At 34.5% G+C, this 18,787-nt stretch overlaps 1 protein-coding gene across 5 annotated transcripts in view; it reads left to right on the forward strand.

Moving 5' to 3' along the window:
* Tomosyn (syntaxin-binding protein tomosyn) overlaps nt 1–18,787 on the forward strand; it is a 476,384-nt gene that overhangs the window by 436,025 nt on the left and 21,572 nt on the right. For 4 of the 5 annotated variants that reach the window (XM_083123931.1, XM_083123935.1, XM_083123932.1 and 1 more), the window contains 6 exons: nt 642–758; nt 4,629–4,748; nt 5,191–5,307; nt 7,623–7,823; nt 11,563–11,671; nt 14,595–14,678. In XM_083123931.1, coding sequence (XP_082980057.1) covers nt 642–758; nt 4,629–4,748; nt 5,191–5,307; nt 7,623–7,823; nt 11,563–11,671; nt 14,595–14,678 — 748 coding nt within the window. The remainder of the gene's footprint in view (nt 1–641; nt 759–4,628; nt 4,749–5,190; nt 5,308–7,622; nt 7,824–11,562; nt 11,672–14,594; nt 14,679–18,787) is intronic. The other variant, XM_083123933.1, reaches the window with a different exon arrangement.

Consider the following 18,787-nt stretch of genomic DNA (forward strand, 5'->3'; position numbering starts at 1 on the left):
AAGTCCTTTTACTTGTTAAATATAATCAAGTGGCATGAAAAGTTATTTCAAAGTACCTGCAAAGTCAGGGTATTTGGTTCATAATAAATTGCAATAAAAGCAACAGTGTAATCGGTAGTGTAAACCTATTAGTGGTTAGTCAAAGTTTATTTCAAGTCAATTTTTTGAGCAGCTAAGCTAATCTGGACTGGATCTACATTTTAAAGTGGAATCCGCACTGTACCTCCACCAGATGTGAGCCAGAGACCCCTTGATTGCAAGATGTGGTTAATGCAGTGATGTAAAATAGTAAGCCTATTTTAATAGCAAATTGAAAAATAGTTTCCAATTGCCATGTTAAATTAAGTAAAGGGTGTAAAGAAAAATACTTATCAATATTTTTATACTGTTTGTATTGTTTAGCATTGAAATCTGCGGTCTGTACTAGAGGCATTTTTACATATGTTGGTGCTGTCAAAAAAAATGAATAAAATATTTGGAAGCAATTTTTAATGAAAATAATACCTTTTCAATACAATGGTTTGATTAATGTTGAACTGGCTTGAGGCAGCTTGCTAGCAGTGCATGACTTGCTTACGAATTCAGTGTGTGTGTCATTCAAAGTTCACATTCTAATATTTTACTCTTGTCATTTTTTTTAGACAAACTTGATAGCTCATTTTCAAGATCTAGAAGTTCTAGTATGTCCAGTTTAGAGAATATTAGTGCTGAAGGTATACAGTGCCTGTCCTTTGCTGATACTTACACAAAGAAATCAGGTGAGTATATTTAATATGTTACTTCAAATATTGATATGATCAAGTCAGCCTCTGCACAAGTTTGAAATTTCCACACAAGCAGTGTTCACTTTTGGCTCTTACCTTTACATTTTTCAAGCCAACGTCCATGGTTGAAGTGGTTAGCACAGCATGCTATGGCGAAGGGGTCGGTTTGAATCATCCTAGCGTTAACGTGGGTGTTCTTTGTGAGTGTCCCTTCACCATATCATAACTAATCTTTATTGTCATGATTAGTCAAAAGTGGAAGAAAAGCAATGTAAAATAACCACATCAATCTTTACATTCTTCCAGTTTTCACCGCATCATGTGGTTGGACAAGATTTGGTCTAAAATGTGGTAAAAGGTAAAGAGATTATTGAAATAGATGTTCAAAATTTGTCAGGTGTCTTGGAAACAATGCTACACTGTAACTGCCGGTTGTTTAAAAAAGGTAGTCATATGAGTTGCCAGCCAGACATAGAAGAAACAAATAGGGAAGCTACTTCCATATTTTAACTTATGTGAGTACTTTTCAACCCTTTTTAACGTGTTAAATATGAACTGTGTGTGAAAATGTTGGCATGTGGTTTGATTTTGAACTTTAACCAGTGACGCGTGGTGACGTTGACACTTGGAGTAGCAATCAGTGACATGCCCAAGGGGGGTTGGTGGGTCATACCCCTCCCCCTCCCCCTTTAGGACCCAGTATTCGTAAAAAAGAACATCAAAGACAGGAAAAGATTCCAAAATGAGGAATGACTACTAAAAAAAAGTACACGTAACTCCCACCACCTTTCGAAAATCAAAAACCATTTGATTTGACTACTAAGCCAGATATCCCGGGTTCGAATCCCAGCTTGGCCATGGGTGTTCTTTGTGTGTGTTCCTTCATCAATTTTATCATATCATCTTCGCGATTAGCCAAAAGTGGTGGAAAAGTGAAGTAAAATAACCAAATCAAACAATTAATGATTTGATTTGATTTTTGTTATTTAGTGTCACTTTTTGTCACATTTGGTTAATTGTGAAGATGATACGATAATGTTAATGAAGGGACAAACACTAAGATCACCCATGCCCAGGTCTGGCTTTGAACCCAGAACACCTAGTGTCATAGCACGCTGTGATAACCACTTCTCCACGGTTGGTTGATTTGTTGATTAATTTGGTGTTTTAAGTCCACGTTATGCACAGAAAGGTTAATCTGGACTGGACCTACAGTTCAAAGTGGGATCCGAACCACTATGTGCCTCCACCGGGGTACCAATCCAGGACCACTTGCAGTCCCCCATGGAGGTCGGCCAACAACAAAGACAAGAGGAAAGCGCTAACCATTCGGATACGTGAGTATCGGTAAAGCAAACTGCATTTTTCCTCAGTGGTAATTTTCAATTGGATTTTTGAAACACCATCTTTGTATATGATTCACGTTTTTTGATAAAAAATTGCACTCTGTTGATGAGTGTTTCTTTGTATCCACTCTTCACCCATTTAATTTAATCAACGTTTATCGTCATGTCAGAAGTTAGGTGAAATGATGGAAGAGCTAGGCTAAAGAAAAATAAATACAAAATTTCCTCCTATTGGATCTGCAGGGCACTGTGTAATCAGGAGTTCAGAGAAATCTCTTTATAATTAATTGTCCCACATGACTTCCATAAGCTCATTAGCAACTTATCATGATTAAATCTATACATCTAGAAAAAGTGGGAGGTTGCAAAGATTCAATATGTTATAGCGGATAAACAGGTAACAAAACACACTTTTTTGTAGTTTCTTCAATTATATTCATTTGGTTTTTTTTAGTTCTGGGATAAATTTTTAATTCCAAATTATTTCATTATTCACTGTAGAGTACAACACATACAAACAAGAATGCATGCTCGTCACGGGTTCAAATCCCAGCCTGGATTGTTCTTTGTTAGCTCCCTTCATGAATTTCATCATATCACCACTCATCCTCATTTTTGCGATAACCAAATGTGACGGACAAGCCAAGTAAAATAAACCAAACCAACAACAATAAGAATGTGTGTTCTCTTGTCCAAATAAATACATCCGTATTTACGACTGTTTAGTGTACCCATTTTTTATTGGAGGCCAAGAGATTAGAATATTTAAATAAAACACGACTAAAATGAGAGCATGAGCAAATATTTGTTATTTAATCATTATATATTCCATATCTGAAAAAAAAAAGAAACCATAACATTTTTGTCTGCACATAATAAGTTCCCATTTCATAAATAATTAAACTACATCCCATATTATACATACAGAGAACGTAAGTACTGAAAAAAATTTTCATCTGAGTTCTTTGGAGGATTTACAAAGGAATCTAGGGGAAATCAATCCCCTATCTGTTCCTATAGGAGATAGGCTAGGGTACTTGAAACCATGACCTTTCAACCATTGCAGCGGGGGTCGAGGCGGCCAAGGGAGGTAGAGGCGGAAATCTTCCCTTTCCCTTCCGGCGGCTGTATCTACCTGGAACTGGTGAGGTGGAGGAAAAGCCAACTAGAGTAGCTCCTTCCAGAATTGCCCACTGATCACACCGAGGGACGAGAAGCACGTGAAAACAAAGTGTTGCATATGAACTGTGGCTTCAACAAGACAAAAAATATTGTGATTTGATAATTAGAGATGTGAGATTGATTGCTATATCTCTGCTAGACTAGCTACTCCTCAGTGCACATCACTGCCTTTAACTATTTGCAATTTTGTTGTAAATAGAGTTGAGGTAGTCACATCATTGATCTATTTCCACCTTATGAAATAACTTAAGTAAAACAAAGTAATTGGCAGGCTTAAAGTTTGCTTAGATTAAGGGGTACATTATTTTAACCATAAATACTGTCAGAAAGGCAGCAAAAGTATTGGAAGAAGGACAAGATGTGGGTGGAATGAACTGGTAATGGAGAGTATAAGAAGAAGGGTAGGGTTGGAATAGAGGGTAAAGAGAGGAGTAGGAGTGGTGAAGATCAGAAAACTGAGAAACCAAATTTCTGTGTCACCAGGACATGTTGGTTTGGCAAAGAGGAACCCAATTTCTACTTTCCTGCCAAATCTAACTCTCAAAAGATTCATAACACAAATCGCAGCAATATCCAGAATAATGTTTCTGTGGAAACATTATGCCCTGTGGTTTATACAAAACATGCAATTTATATTCCTTTTGTTTGAAAGTTGTGTGAAATAATCCATTTTTAAAACAATTTTTAGCTATTTTGTAGTATTTTTACCACATATGCAAATCTGCAAACACTTCTATCAATAAACTGGTGTATTGTCATGGTAGAGGTATAATATACTTCTTTTAGTGAGCGTAAGTTGCTAAAATATTCAAGCAATATTGGTTCAAAGTGTTATCGGATTAGGCCTGGTTTTAAGTAATTTGAAATACCTCCAACAATTGAAATTATTAATCTACACCCACTAGTACTCAGAGACATCACAGAAAATTATATTTTTGACTCTCCAAGGCAAAATGAAGTCTATTTGCAGATTTTCACAAAATATTTGCATGCATAAATGTCAACAAACAGAAACATATACAAAAACGGTAGTAATTTCTTCAGAGAATCAAGTAGCCATACATTTCCACACTATTATTTAGACTTTTGCTCTGAATACAAATGATGGTAATACTATCTGTTTGCATATTGGAAAGAAGAAAAATATTGATATTTTTCCAAGTAACCCACCATGTTTTACTATAGCCATTTCAGTCCTGCAAATATTGTATTGTGTGCACTTTCAGCATCATCCAACAATTGCCAGACACAAATATTAACCATTATTGTTTTGTCATCTGGTACATATAGATTATTGCATTGTGTGTAATGGTGAATTTTAAAATTATTTTTGAAGATTCATCTCCTATTCCTACATTATGGATTGGCACAAGTTTGGGATCAGTAATAACGTCAGTGATTACACTTCCACCAAGAGAATCTCGATTGAACCAACGTGTTATAATTTCTCCTTCTGGTAAGTGTTGCATTGAAGCAAGAAAGGACTAAATAGTAAGTCTTAAATACAGTGACAGCTGCTAGTTCAAGCAGTAACATCAATTGATACTTACATGCTGTAGCAAGAAAATACAGTGAAGTTTTACTTTCATATATTTGATCTAGTGATATAACAATTTTATCGGTATTAATAAAATACCTGTAGCTATAAATTGTGTTTAACCAATGTTTGGACAAATGAATGGTTCAATAGATTTATTCTTTTAATTGTAATTTTCCATTAACTGCATAACTATTTTCTAAAATTTTATATTGCAGAATATTAACATTTCACATTGCTAAATCTCAATAAAAACAGTAATGTAGATTTTGAAGAATATATTCTTATATGACGTCCATGTTTTTCACACCGTAGGTTTTCTCTTTAACATATTGTAGTAACTATATTTCTGTTTTCACAGGAACTATATTTCGGTTAAGGGGCTCCATATTAACAATGTCATTCCTTGATTGTAATGGCGCCCTTATACCATATTCATTTGAATCATGGAAAGATGAAAACAAGGAAGGACGAACGAGTGAGTTGTTTTTAATATTATATGTACAAAAACTTTAAAGTGACCTCAGCTATGTGCATCTGTTTTTTTTTCCCCTATGTATATTGATGCATGCATGGGAAAAAGGAACCTGTTAAAGTTATTAGATATTCAGCAAATTGCAGCTATCATAAAATAATTTAATGTGTTAGTTTTTGTTGTATTATTACAGTTGTATTATTACAATAATCAGTGGTGGCAAACAGCTTTGCAAATGACACATCTCCTCAGGGTACTGATCACTATAGAGTGGCATCAGCAGTAAGTAATATGGTAGAGATACAGATTAAAATGATCAACTAAATTAAAGAAAATCATTACCAGCACTATCAACAGTGTTGGAGAACTAAGAGATATATTGTAGGGAATTGAGTAATTTTAACATTTCAGAACTTTTTTTTTAAGACCTGTGCTTCCTTTCAATTTGGTATTTGTTTTTTGTGTGGAAGAAAACAAAGGGATAAAAATTGCAAAACTGCTGGCATTTATGGCAAAGTGGTTAACATTTTACCTTACAAAACCATGAATCATAACTTCTACTCCTGGGGAAAGCGTACATGTTTCTTTGCATTTGTTCCTTCTTCTATATCATTGATTATAAATTGATTCTCATTATCACAGTATACTCAGAGAAGTAGAAAACACATAAAAATAAACTAAAATATCGTACAGAAAGAAATTCCTTAGCAAGACTAAAAGTAAGGCTCAAGCAATTGGTATCAACGGACCTGTGATATCTATATCAGATAATATTTATTTACTGATTCCAGCTTATACTTTACAGAAAGGATATTAAAACGATGTAGCTTACCCTTAGATTTTATATTTCATGTGTTGTAAGGTTTTTGTAGTCACACGTCCTTAATTAACACTCTACATTGAGGGTGTGTGACGAAAATTGTGCCCATTTCCAAGTATAAGTGATGTACCTTCAGTAAAAAAAAAGTACCCAGAATTTGGCTGGTAAAAGTCCCACATTGGAGGTATCGAGAATTAATGTTGTCCGTAGGATGGCAACACTGTACTGAATGACCACGTAGAGGGTTAGAGTAATCTATCCATCAGTTTGTGCACAGCAGCTGTTTACGTTAGTTGTGTTGACAAATGTCCTGCAATTTGCAGAATGGAGACATATATCGAACAAAGAATTTGTTTGAAATTTTGTGTTGCCAATGGACTGTCGTGTGTTGAATCATTGAAAATGCTACAAATGGCCTTTGGTGATTCGTGTCTGTCGAAAACACAAGTGTATACATGGTACAAGGCTTTCAAAGAAGGCAAAGAAGTTGTTGCTGATTTCCCCCGTTCTGGTCGACCTTCCATGTCGACGACTGACGAAAACGTCGGAAAATCAGGACAATGGTGCTTGAAAACTGGCGTGTGAGTCTGAGAGAGATGGCTCGTGAGCTTGGCATGTCACACCTGTCCGTTCACAACATTTTGACTGATGTGTTAGGCATGAAAAGTATCGTGGCACGACTTGTTCCGAAGGAGCTGAATTTCCTGCAAAAAGCACATCGCAGGGATGTTGCTGAAGACATGATTTTGTGAGCCTCTAGTGACTCAACCTTCATGAAACGCATCATAACTGGTGATGAGACATGGATGTATGAGTATGACATGTAAACAGGTCAACAATCTTTGGAATGGTGCTTCGAAAATGAACCAAAACCCAAAAAACCATGCCAAAGTCGCTGAAAAACTAAGGTCTTGCTCATTGTTTTCTTCGATTATCGTGGTGTTGTGCACTCAGAATTCCTTCCAGCGGGACAAACTGTGATTAAAGAGTTTTATGTGACAGTTATGAGATGTCTGCGTGAGACTGTTCAGCGGAAAAGACCAGAGTTATGGAAAAACAATTCTTGGATTTTGCACCACAATAATGCGTCATCTCACACATCGACTCTTGTTTGCGAGTTCTTGGCCAAACACTCAACACATGTCCTTGCCCAAGCTCCATATTCTCCAGATATGGCTCCTTGTAATTTTTTCTCTTTCTGCGACCCAAGTTATCACTTTGGGGAAGGCATTTTTAATCAATTGGATCCATTAAAGGAAATTCACAGAAGGAACTCAGGGCGATACCGTCTTCTGCATTTGAAAAGTGTTTTGAAGACTGGGTTAAGCGTTGGCATGTGTGTGTTGCATCTGATGGGGCCTATTTTGAAGGCGACAAAATAAACGTTGATGATTAATTACGTATTTCGTGTTTTATTCATAAATTCCGGGTACTTTTTGTATTTAGTAGTATTAATTTAGTAGGTATGTTCAGAAATTAGTAAAAATTTTATTTCCAGAAACTCCAACCAAATCATCTTCCAATAATCGTATGTCCCCTACTATGATGTCTCAAGATCAGTGTGGGGACAGACAATTTGTGGTGCTCACTTCTGAAAAGCAGGCACGCGTTGTGGCCTTACCTTCCCAGAACTGTGTGTATAAACAGCACCTTGCTGACACAGCCTTTGTTGTTAAAGCTGAAATAATTTCTTTAACAGGTAAGTAAATTAAAGTTGGAATTCAAATACCAATTATGTGTGGTTCTCACTGTTCAGTCATTGCTACATTAATCACAGGAGGGTTTTTCTTTTAATGGCCCTTAATTTTGCTGAAGCGTAAAATTAATATAGCAGGCAGTTCTTTGTTAAGAAATATATTTCTTTCTATCCTCTTTGCCTTGCACCGTTCCATGATAGGGGAGCCTGGAGATAGGCTACACACATTCTCATTCTCAGCCATCGGACGACATAGGGAGGTCATATGATGCACACAAGTTAGTCCCTCTACGTATTCACCTTGAAGAGTTCCATGCAGATGTTTGCGGAACCAATCTTTTAGAAAGGCTAAGGTGACCAGATTTTTAAAACAACAAAATAGAACATTTTTCATGTTTTCCTGAACGAAAACAGGACAGCAAAATGTATACATTTTAATATAAAAACTGTTTTGTCAAAAATGCTTATGTTTGGAAACTAATTAAATTAAATAAATACTGTGTAAATAACTTACATAATATGGTGATATGCACTGCAAAGCACTACATGTTAGCTGTATTTTCAAAACAGGCCTGCTGTCGGTTTCTTCTTATCAGAGCAACAAAAGTCAGCACATCAATCAATTCTTATGCTCCCACATAACTGCAGCAGTGCAGATATTAATAGTGGAGAAGGATTTCTATGCCTGTAAGTCATTGCATCCCATTTTATATTTTAAAAAATCTGGACAGAGACTCAAAAAAAGGAACCCGTCTAATACGGGATGTCTGGTCACCTTAAGAAAGGCATCATCGTTTACATTTATCACTTCGTGGTATCAGAAAGAGAGAGAAGTCAGAATGTGCAAAACCAGGTGAATATGGCATGTGTGTCAAAATGCAATATTTCATTCTTTGGGCAGCATCGGCGGTTGCAATTATTGCATGAGCAGATGAAGCAATGATATTCTATGCCTTTTATCTTTTGTGGCTTCTCTTAATAGTACTGTGTGTTTATTGCCACAAAGTTAGGGAAAATAATACCTAAATAATTGTGTTTGTTCTGAAAAACTGAAAGCAAGATTTTTTTAAGAAAATTATAACCTTACCTCTGAGGTTGAGAAAGGGATGTTCCTACTCTGTTTCGATTCCATCTTGGAAATAATAAGAGTACCCAAGACTCATCCACAGTGACTGTGTGGGAAAAATACCTTCAAGATAATCGTCATACGTTTGAGAAAAACGAATGAATTTAATAATAAACGAAACATGGTCGGGAATAACTTTTTGAACACCCTGTTATCTTCGGTTTCTGGTATCTATTGCTTTAATCATGATTCTATACAGTGGCGCAACCACAGGGGAGGGGGGCAGGGAGGGCATTGCAAGGAGACAATCCTGGAATGATCGAGCTAGAATTTTCAAACATTATGAATTCTGAAATTTGAGCGAAACTGATTTAATTCTTAGAATCGCAGCCCACTCGCGACCCCTTCATTTTCACTTCTGTTGTCCTCTTGCCAGTGCTGTTCCTGGATCAGACTGAAAATTCCCTTGTGTGATTGTCCCAAAATTCCCGTACCAACTTTTAAATTCCCCCCTTTATAAGAGTTCAAACCTAGGATATCCAGCTTCGTAGCACTTTACATTCACTATCCTTCACCCAGCGGTTCAATATAATAGATACATTTAACCCATATGCGGTCCTATAAAACACATACTTGTATAGTGCATAGGAACAACATGACCGTCGGAAAGTGGGATCAAACTGGTTCATTGAACCCCCCCCCCCCCCTCCTTCCCGAATTAACATCGTTTATTGCAAGTTACAAAATAGCATAATGTTTGTTAGTTTTATTGTTAATAATGGGAAAAAAGTCTAGTTAGTTAGTATTCCAACAGAATAACCAAAGGAAAATGGCATTAGATCGAAAAATTGAGGTTACAATAAAGGCACCAGGTAATGTATTACCATTTAATCCAAAGAAAAACTGGTTCCAAAGTTTTCAAAATTCCAAAAATTAAGTTTTATGTGAATGGTCAAACAACAAACTTTATGACCAAAATTTCTCTCTTAAAAGCTTTTTCTTGAGGTACCTAAAATTTAATAACAAAATATAATAACTCTGCATTTCAGAATACACTGCATAAAATGTAAAATAAATAAAAACATTTGTTCTGCATATTCACACTTCTGATGGATAGAGAGGAAAAGTCTCCTCAAGGATATAAGGACAGCAATAATAATAATAATAATACATTTGGAATTAAGTAGTTTATAAAAGTTTAAAAAATATATTATTATTGTTATTTTTTCTATTCAAATTTTTGTGACTCGCATGGGAACAATTATGAGTGCCCCCCCGAAAATTTTTCCTGCCTATGGCCATGGGGGGTCAAACATTGACGGTCAAGGACACCTACAAGGGGGGAGGGGGCAGAGAGGAGCAATCACACCCCTCGATTTCTAATTTTATGCAAATAAAAATAAATTTAGTAAAATTTTCTTGCTCGCTTCACTCGCAATGCCTGCTTCTCTCAGTCTCGTCAAGTTCAGAGCCGTAGCTAGAGGGCAGTGGGAGTCGGCCATGGATGCCAAATAATGTACATGAAAAAAGTTGTAAAAGAGAGGATGCCATGGCGTCCAATGAAATTATTTGCACCCTATTAAATCAATATTGTTTTCAATTGCAAAAATTGGATTTTTTCTTGCTCACTTTGCTCCCAATGTAGTTGTTTTCTGTGATGTAATGTATTAAAGAAAATATGTGTTGTATATATGTATTCAATAAAATTTTAATACATATACAATTTAGTGTTAGCATGTTGCATATGAATTTTCTTATTTCATGTCGCTCCATGTTGCATACGTGTAACACATATCTTGTACATGAAAGTTATACATGTTATATGTACAAAAATAATTATCTTCAGAATGCATTTATCATTCATTTTCTGCCATTCACAAATACAGTTTGTGTGCATGTTTTACTTTATTAGCTAATGTGCAATTGACGGTATTAAAAAAAATGCAAATCGTTTACTCCAAACAAATACTTTAGCACTGACTTCTACCCCATTTTTGCATAATTTATGAGGATAATAACGTTTTTGATACTACTACTACTACCAATAGTAATAATAATAATAATAATGATGATGATGTCTGTTGTTATTATTATTATTATTACTATTATTATTATTATTGGCATGTTTATCCCGGTACTTGCCTATCCCCCAGACAAAAAGTTTTGGTTGCGCCTCTGATTCTGTACGACTTCTATTACCAAAGCATATAGATATATCATAAGTAACCAATGTTTTTTATAACTTTGCTCAAATTCATAATATAATTTTGTAAACTAGCACATCACATAGGTTTACAATGGATATTATATGTTCACAGGATATGCAATATCCTTATATCAAGTTATAAATTGTACATTCTCCTCTATTGTCCTATGTATGTAATCAATGGTAAAAATTGTAACAATCTCTACGTATGTAATCCATTTTACGTTTCTCATATCCTTTGGTCAAGAGTGTCCAGAAATAAAATGAATTAAAAATGAAATGTTACTCACAGACACTGGGTGAACATTTACGTACATTTATACGTGCACTTCTATCTTTCTATTTAATACATCATTCTAATGATCACTCTGATAATAATATGACTCTTTTTTTTTGTTTTATGCTCATAGACTCTGTGAGAAAGCCTTTTCTGTATGTAATTGTTATTGAATATTTTCCTTTCTCTACAGATAGTGTATGTTTAGTTTGTTATGTCTCTACTGGACATATATCAGCGTACAGTTTGCCAAGCCTACGACCATTGATAAATATTGACTTTCTTCCATTACCAGATTTAAGGTAAGTTATTACATTTTATCTCAATCTTAGATGTAACTTTTAACATTCATAGATGCCAGAAATAGTTGCATTGAAACTTGTTTGAAAAACTTAACTTGAAAATGCATAAATTTTCAACATAACTGCATGTATGTTAAAAGCTATTTTTATAGTATTTTGTAGAATAACTTTATTCCTACTACTTGCTGCATCCTATATAAAATTACTTAAGAAGTAGCGGGTGTTTTACCCTTGAATATATGTAAATGTTTGCATAGTTGCTGGAAATGTAACGTTACTAACTTCCATAGTACAATTTAACCCATAAATAAAATATGCTAAACAGTATTCGAGCTGTAATTAGATAATAGTACTAATGTGTGTATTGGTGTCAAACAGCTCAACTTTTGCAGGAATACCAGCTGCTTTGAATGTCCATAAAGTCACAATTCTTGTTTTTAAAGTACAAGAAATTTAGGATACCTGTATTACTACAATCCATGCAGTAGTATATTATAAATAATTTTCTTGACCTTATAACAGTAAGAAAGAAAACATGTTCAGTTGTAAGCTGCATCTTTTGTTTGGGTATTATAATGCTTCTCTGCAGATGCATTATTATGCTAATGTATTTTTTTAAAATTGTGTGATACATTTGAAGACACTTCAAATATCAACTTCATTGTTAAATTCTCTTTTAAAGACAAAATAATTTTTCATTGCTGCGTTACAGTATTGACAATTGGCTGAAATGCCATGTGAAATAAAATTATAAAGACTAAAATAGGTGAACTTTAATGATAAACAACAATCATTGTCAAGCATTATTGTTTTATTGTTATTCTACGTAAATCCATCAAGTATTTCCACTTCAGCACATTGCATATTTGTGTTTGCAATTATTTTTTATATAAACAACAAATGTAATGGCTTACTTACTAGGTTACTATGTACTGTAGAAAATATAAAATTCTAGTAGTTTCTTGAGAAAAATTTTAAATATGTTTTTCATTTTTTGTAGTCAATGTTAGGCGACTTTCTGAAAACATTATTATCCTGAAATCAACCATGTATTGTGTACTGGGATTTGATTTTTACCTGGTTTTTCTGCCAAAAGTAATATAAATTATATTAGTTTAAGGGAAGTGCAGGCCCGTAGCCAGGCAGGGTCAAGGGGGGAGTCAGCCCCCTCTGGCACTGCCGTCAGTCCCCTTGACATTAGGTAAAACTATTTTGTATAATTTGTTTGCAGTGAAGAGTGAAAATGTAGACAGTCAGATATTAATTTGCTCACAACTTAGTGAAGGATAAATTCACAGAACATGTACAACAACTATTACATTTGTTCGTCTTGTTTATGAGCAGAAGTCTAAGTAGCGACAAGTACTTAGAAGATTCTCTAGAATTTAGAAAGTTCTTTCATGTCTGTACATTCCCCTGTTACGACCTCCAGTTGAGACAGAAATCTGTGAATTTGACATCACCTACATTCCTTCCACATCTGTGTCAAAGGTCAACAGCTCCCAAGTTTTGGGAACAAAGAGTTTTATTTCTTCTTTCGAGGGTGGAATGTACAGTAGGCAGTATGATTGAATATTGTGCATTTTTCTTCTATGATACAAATAACAGTATCATCAAAAGTAGTATGGAATGTGTAGCAAGGGATGATGTCAACACTTAGGAGATGTTTTAGAAGATGACAAAATTAGTATTTGTATGATATTTCTAAATTTTATATTAACTTAATGACCCCCACACATAATTTGCCTTCATTTAATACTGTTAAATTTTTGGGAAAATGAACTTGGTTTGCAAAGCCTCCCCTCTTCCCCCGATAACCCGTTAGTCCCCCTTTAGATCAATTCTAGCTACATGCCTGGGGCAGTGGCAATTTTCTCTGCCTGTACCATATTTCTGATAGGAGCAGGGAAAGTTTCACACTGTAGTAAACTTATAAACATAGTTGCTAAAGCATCATAGATTTTATTTATATTTTTAAAATGTCATTGTGATAAACTTTTTTTAAAAAATAAAATTAGTAATAGTGCTATGAATTTGTGCTATGCTTGCTGTCTTTATTTAAAATTTATCAAGCACTACTTTTGGTCTGGGTGCAAATGTGTATTTCATTGAGACCAAACTATGGAATGACCCTGCAGCAAGACTACTACATCGTGCATTCAACAGTTCTTCCAGTAAATCCATTCTTTTGGTAAGATATACTGGTACTCATGTAGTAAGCAGTGTTGTGCACCATTGGTTATGGAGTAATTTCTCTTCCCTTCATTTATGTTCAGTTCAGAATCTACAGGGTAATAAACTTACTTATTCATGCAGAGATAAGTTCAACATTCTAAGTGTTTTGTAAGTGTTGATGAAGTGTGGTTTGGCAAGAAATATGGTGTGTACAATTTTTGAAGTTACAAGGTTGACATTGTTAGTAATCAAAAGAAACATTTACTTTGTATTTTTTTACGACACCATATGTACACACATTTGTATTAAAACCAAGAGAAAGTTTCATCTTAGGCAAATCTTATCAATTCTTATATTTATATTTTAAGACGTTCATGTTACTTTCTCAGAATAGAAATAGAAGAGATTAAGGATTCAATATTACCGCATTAACCCCCTAAACTCACTTGTTTTCTTACTGAGAGAGCAATGTGATGGTTGTGAAATTTTGACTTGGGGAATTAACAGGAAGATGTAAGACTTCCTCTTGGTTTTAATCTTAAAAAAAAAATACTGTAATTTTTAGTAAACTACACTAAAAATATTACCTTCACCAGAAGGAATAATGTGATCTGTTTTCAGCTATTCGTAGGAAAGACGCACACTACATATTTCTTTTGCATGACAGGCCTTTTTCCAGATCCGTATATCTAATCGTATGATATACAGTTATAACAGACCCACCAAACTTTCTCTTTCCTTTCAACAGTTTTCAGACAACCAAACAAGGCATAGTAGACCCTATGTTATCCATTTGGGGACAACAGATGTTTGTAAACGAAGATACTGACCAGTAAGTCAACACCACACATACTATACACACAGCGGCGGGCAATTGGGAGACCGATTCTGACTGCCGTTCTGTGTTTGTGTTATTTTGCATGAGAAGCATATGAGCATTCTTTCATAGAATCCAGCACGCCACTGAATGTGCATAGAACTTCCTGTGTTGAATAAAAAAAGGAACATGTACAAGTACTATCTGGTCGTTAATGTTAGACTATATCGTAAACATTCCTTATGTAATGCACACAGACTATATACCAAGGCAGTGTCTTGTTATTGGATGTAGTAAAGGTGTTGTGTACCTACTTTTTTGTAATCTCGCTTTCCCTTGTCCCCAAATATCTATAATACATGCTTGTAGATAAACATCTGTGTTCTTCTTCAAACCTTGTCTATTGTAGGCTCGAAAAGCTTCCAGAGTCGTATAAATATTCTTATTATTATTTCACCTGCACCTATCTCTTGCACAGCATATTGTGTGTAAACCCTTGGTCATGCACTTCTTTCAAATGTCGCTTGCTCCCCATTCTTCTATTCTTCTATTGTGGCACTTGTAGCACATATTATAATAGCCCTTAAGTTATTTTAAGTAATTAGATATATCCACCTTGAGTATATACCTGCATGATAAAGATCATGAAGTTACAATGCACCCTAATGTTTCTAATGCTAATACCAATATCGATTTCCATTCCATTAATTTTGATTTAATTATTATATCATACCTTTGTTGATAACCAAAGAAGCAATTGCATTTTCTTAAGCAATGTTAGGCTCACATTAAAAGTTGAACGTCATGATTATTGTACCCAAAAGACAAAATAATGTCCATTCAGTGATGGAGAAATTGAACCAAGGCTGACCTTCATGGAGGCATGGTAGAGCAATGACACAGTATGCCAGTGACCCAGGTTTGAGTGCAGGTCAAGCATGCATTTTTCACTGAAACGTCTAATTCCATGATTTGTGCGTCAGTTGATAGTGCCAGGAGTCCTAAGAGTCGAGTCCCATCAGTTCGCCAATCATCCTTGGAGCCATCATTTGCCTAGAGAGATTGAACAATAACTCAAATAGAAATAGAGCATTAAGTATTTGGGTAACTGAATGCATTAATGGGACTCGTAATCAATAGATGCCAGGTTTTCTTACTGATAGAAACATATTCAACTGATTCAAATCCCAATTTAAACTGTAGGACCAATCCTGATTAGCATAAAGTGGAGATGAGAAACAATCACTGCTCATGCATTATGATAAGAGTTCTATGCTCTTGTCACCAGCTGCATTATAATTATAAATGATATTTTCATGTGTTTGGTGACTAGTTTTCATCTTATTTGCCAGTCTATATTTTTCATATAAATATTTTCTCAAAAATAGAGATTTAATTGAAATGGCAATTGCACAATCAAGCCTTCCCAGCAAATTAATATCTTGTAATGAAAAAAATCCCATATATTTAGTTATCCGGTAGAAGCTCAGTGGTTTGGGTTCCACTTTAAATAATAGGTTCAGTCCCAATTAGCTTATTAGTGCATAATAGTGGACTTAAAACAAAACTCAAAAATGCATATATTTGGAGATCAGCATTATAGTAAATGATGGTGCTGCAAAAATGTAGATCTTGGTTGCAAGACTCACGTAATGCATAGATATTTGCATTTATGCTTATGTCTGCCTTCCATTATGCTAGTCTTTAGCAAGGATAGACCAAAATGAGGTTCTTGCCAGTATCTATAAAGCACTAATATATACTGATACCCAATATCAAAGCAATCTTATATAAAATAGCAAATGTTCCATGAAGAACATGAATGGTTTATTCACCACCTTAATCAGTTAACTACAGAAAGCTTATTGCAGCAAAACATCACATAAAGTAGAAACTGCATCAAAATAGAAAAATAAGAAATTTGGTTAACAACAAGAAAGGATACTAGAATGTGGTATGGCTCCAAATAATGACAAGAATAAAAAAAAATGTATTATACCCTATATCACTTTTCTACATTTTTCAATGATCTTCAGGACAGAACGAGAAGTATGTGGATGTTGTGAGTAGAGATTTAATTTGCAGAAATATAACAGTGTCTGCAAATCTTTAAACACAACTCAGATAATGTTTCTTATTCTCTTCTGAAGATGTAATGTGATTGCTGTAGAATTACAAAGAAACAAAAGTCAGCCATACTATCATCATTTTTAAAAAAAATATATTGGTATCAGCTTTCTTACACTTATGCATCACTTTCTTTTTAAAAATATATATGATTGCAAGTGTATCATGTGTTCTTTTCTTTATAAGAATGGTAAACTGTTCAAAATCTTTTTCACTTAGCAGAGCACAGGCTGTGAATGGTATAATGAAATCACACATTGTGGAACGTTAGTCTTTTTGTCTCACCTATAAATACCTATAAATGCATGGAAATTAATCACTATTGAATTTGCACTGAACTTCACACGATGGGGGTTTTTATTGCACTTGAATGTCTGATTTTTCTGTGATGAATTATTTACTTTCAGCAGACTGTTAGTTACAGAGAAGTTTTCTCTTTTTCAACAATTAGACCCCTGTTGATTTTTTTCTTACCCTGTGGCTTTCTTGCCCTGTTTAAATGAACATTATTATTGCACTGGTGCTGGTATCTCTTAACTCTGCATGCATTGCCATTCTGATTCATGAAGCAAGTGCTCTTCTTTTACAAAGAGTCTTTTTTTTTCACTAAAGTACAAAGGAAACAACTTTTTTGCATTTTTAACTATGTCTGATTGTTGATGAGCTCTACATTGTTCTAAGAATCTTAACTCGATTGTTTTCTTTTGCATGCCTCCCAATATGCACCAGAAACAGTGAAATCCGGACACAGCACCAATTCATATCAACCAGCCAGTTACATTCCATATGAGCACAGTCATGCATCACAACCACACAAAGAATCGCACTGAGGCTGTCTTGTTGAAAAGAATCGTGAAGAAATTGCCCAGTGCTAGAGAAAAATTATATATATATATATATATATATATATATATATATATGTAAGAAGAAATAAACAATATCTAGTCACCTTCGTTACCTGGATGAAGTGCTTGTAATATTTCATGTTTGTAATGAAGTTTTAATTTTTGCGATGTTTTACTGTGTGCATTGTCTATTTTTATTACCTCTACATATCACTTTTATTGTTATTATTACAATTATTATTGTTGTTTAATATTACATAATTTATATCCAGGGTCAGACAAAAGCAATTATGTATTTTTATAAAAATAATTTGCAGGCTTATATGAAGAAGATGTAACAGTGCCAGAATAACATTTTGGCTGATGTTTTGTTCATATTGTTTAGGTATTGTCAAGTCACTTAGTCTTACGACTGACTGTTCAAAGTATTCTTCCTCAATATTGTCCATGCAATGTGTATGAACTGTTGGTCATAGTGTGAACTGTCTGTTCATGCTTTATTTTTACAAGACTATGGCTTGCTGTGCACATGATGTGTGGATGTGTGTCGTTTTCAAAGTACTGTGATATGTTGCAAAATGTCAGTATTAACCTTCTCAGCATTTATTATTATTTATTTATCTCCATTTCTGGACGTAAACAATTTCATTTCAATAAAAGACCGCTAATAGCAAATGAACTAATAGAAGTCTACTGGTATAGGAATCATCTTGACTGTTTGCCCACTGTCCAGGATCACAGATTTCTCTAGGTGGCGGTGAATTTCAAAATGGGTGACCAGTTTTGTCTGATTATTATTATTTTTGCCCTCTTTATATACACAGATAGAAATGGTGTAAATTTTGATTTATTGCATTGGTTTTATTATACTTTGCATTTCTGCGACTTTTTGCTAATCGCGAAGATGAAGATGAGTGATGAGATGATGAAATTCATGGAACGGACACTCACAAATAACATTCATGCCCAGGCTGGGATTTGAACCTGAGACTGTGTAGATTTCTATTGCATATTGCCCAAAGAAGCTTGTGAAATGTCACTATTTCTAGTAGCGAAAAAGGCATTGTTTATAATTACATAAACATAAAATGTATTTTCCAAAGCAATATAAAAAGACACGTTGTGTTGAATAACTTCCTTGTTACATTATGT

This window comes from Lepisma saccharinum, chromosome 6 (genome assembly GCF_977018435.1).
Source record: "Lepisma saccharinum chromosome 6, izLepSacc3.1, whole genome shotgun sequence".
Classification (NCBI taxonomy): Eukaryota; Metazoa; Arthropoda; class Insecta; order Zygentoma; family Lepismatidae; genus Lepisma; species Lepisma saccharinum.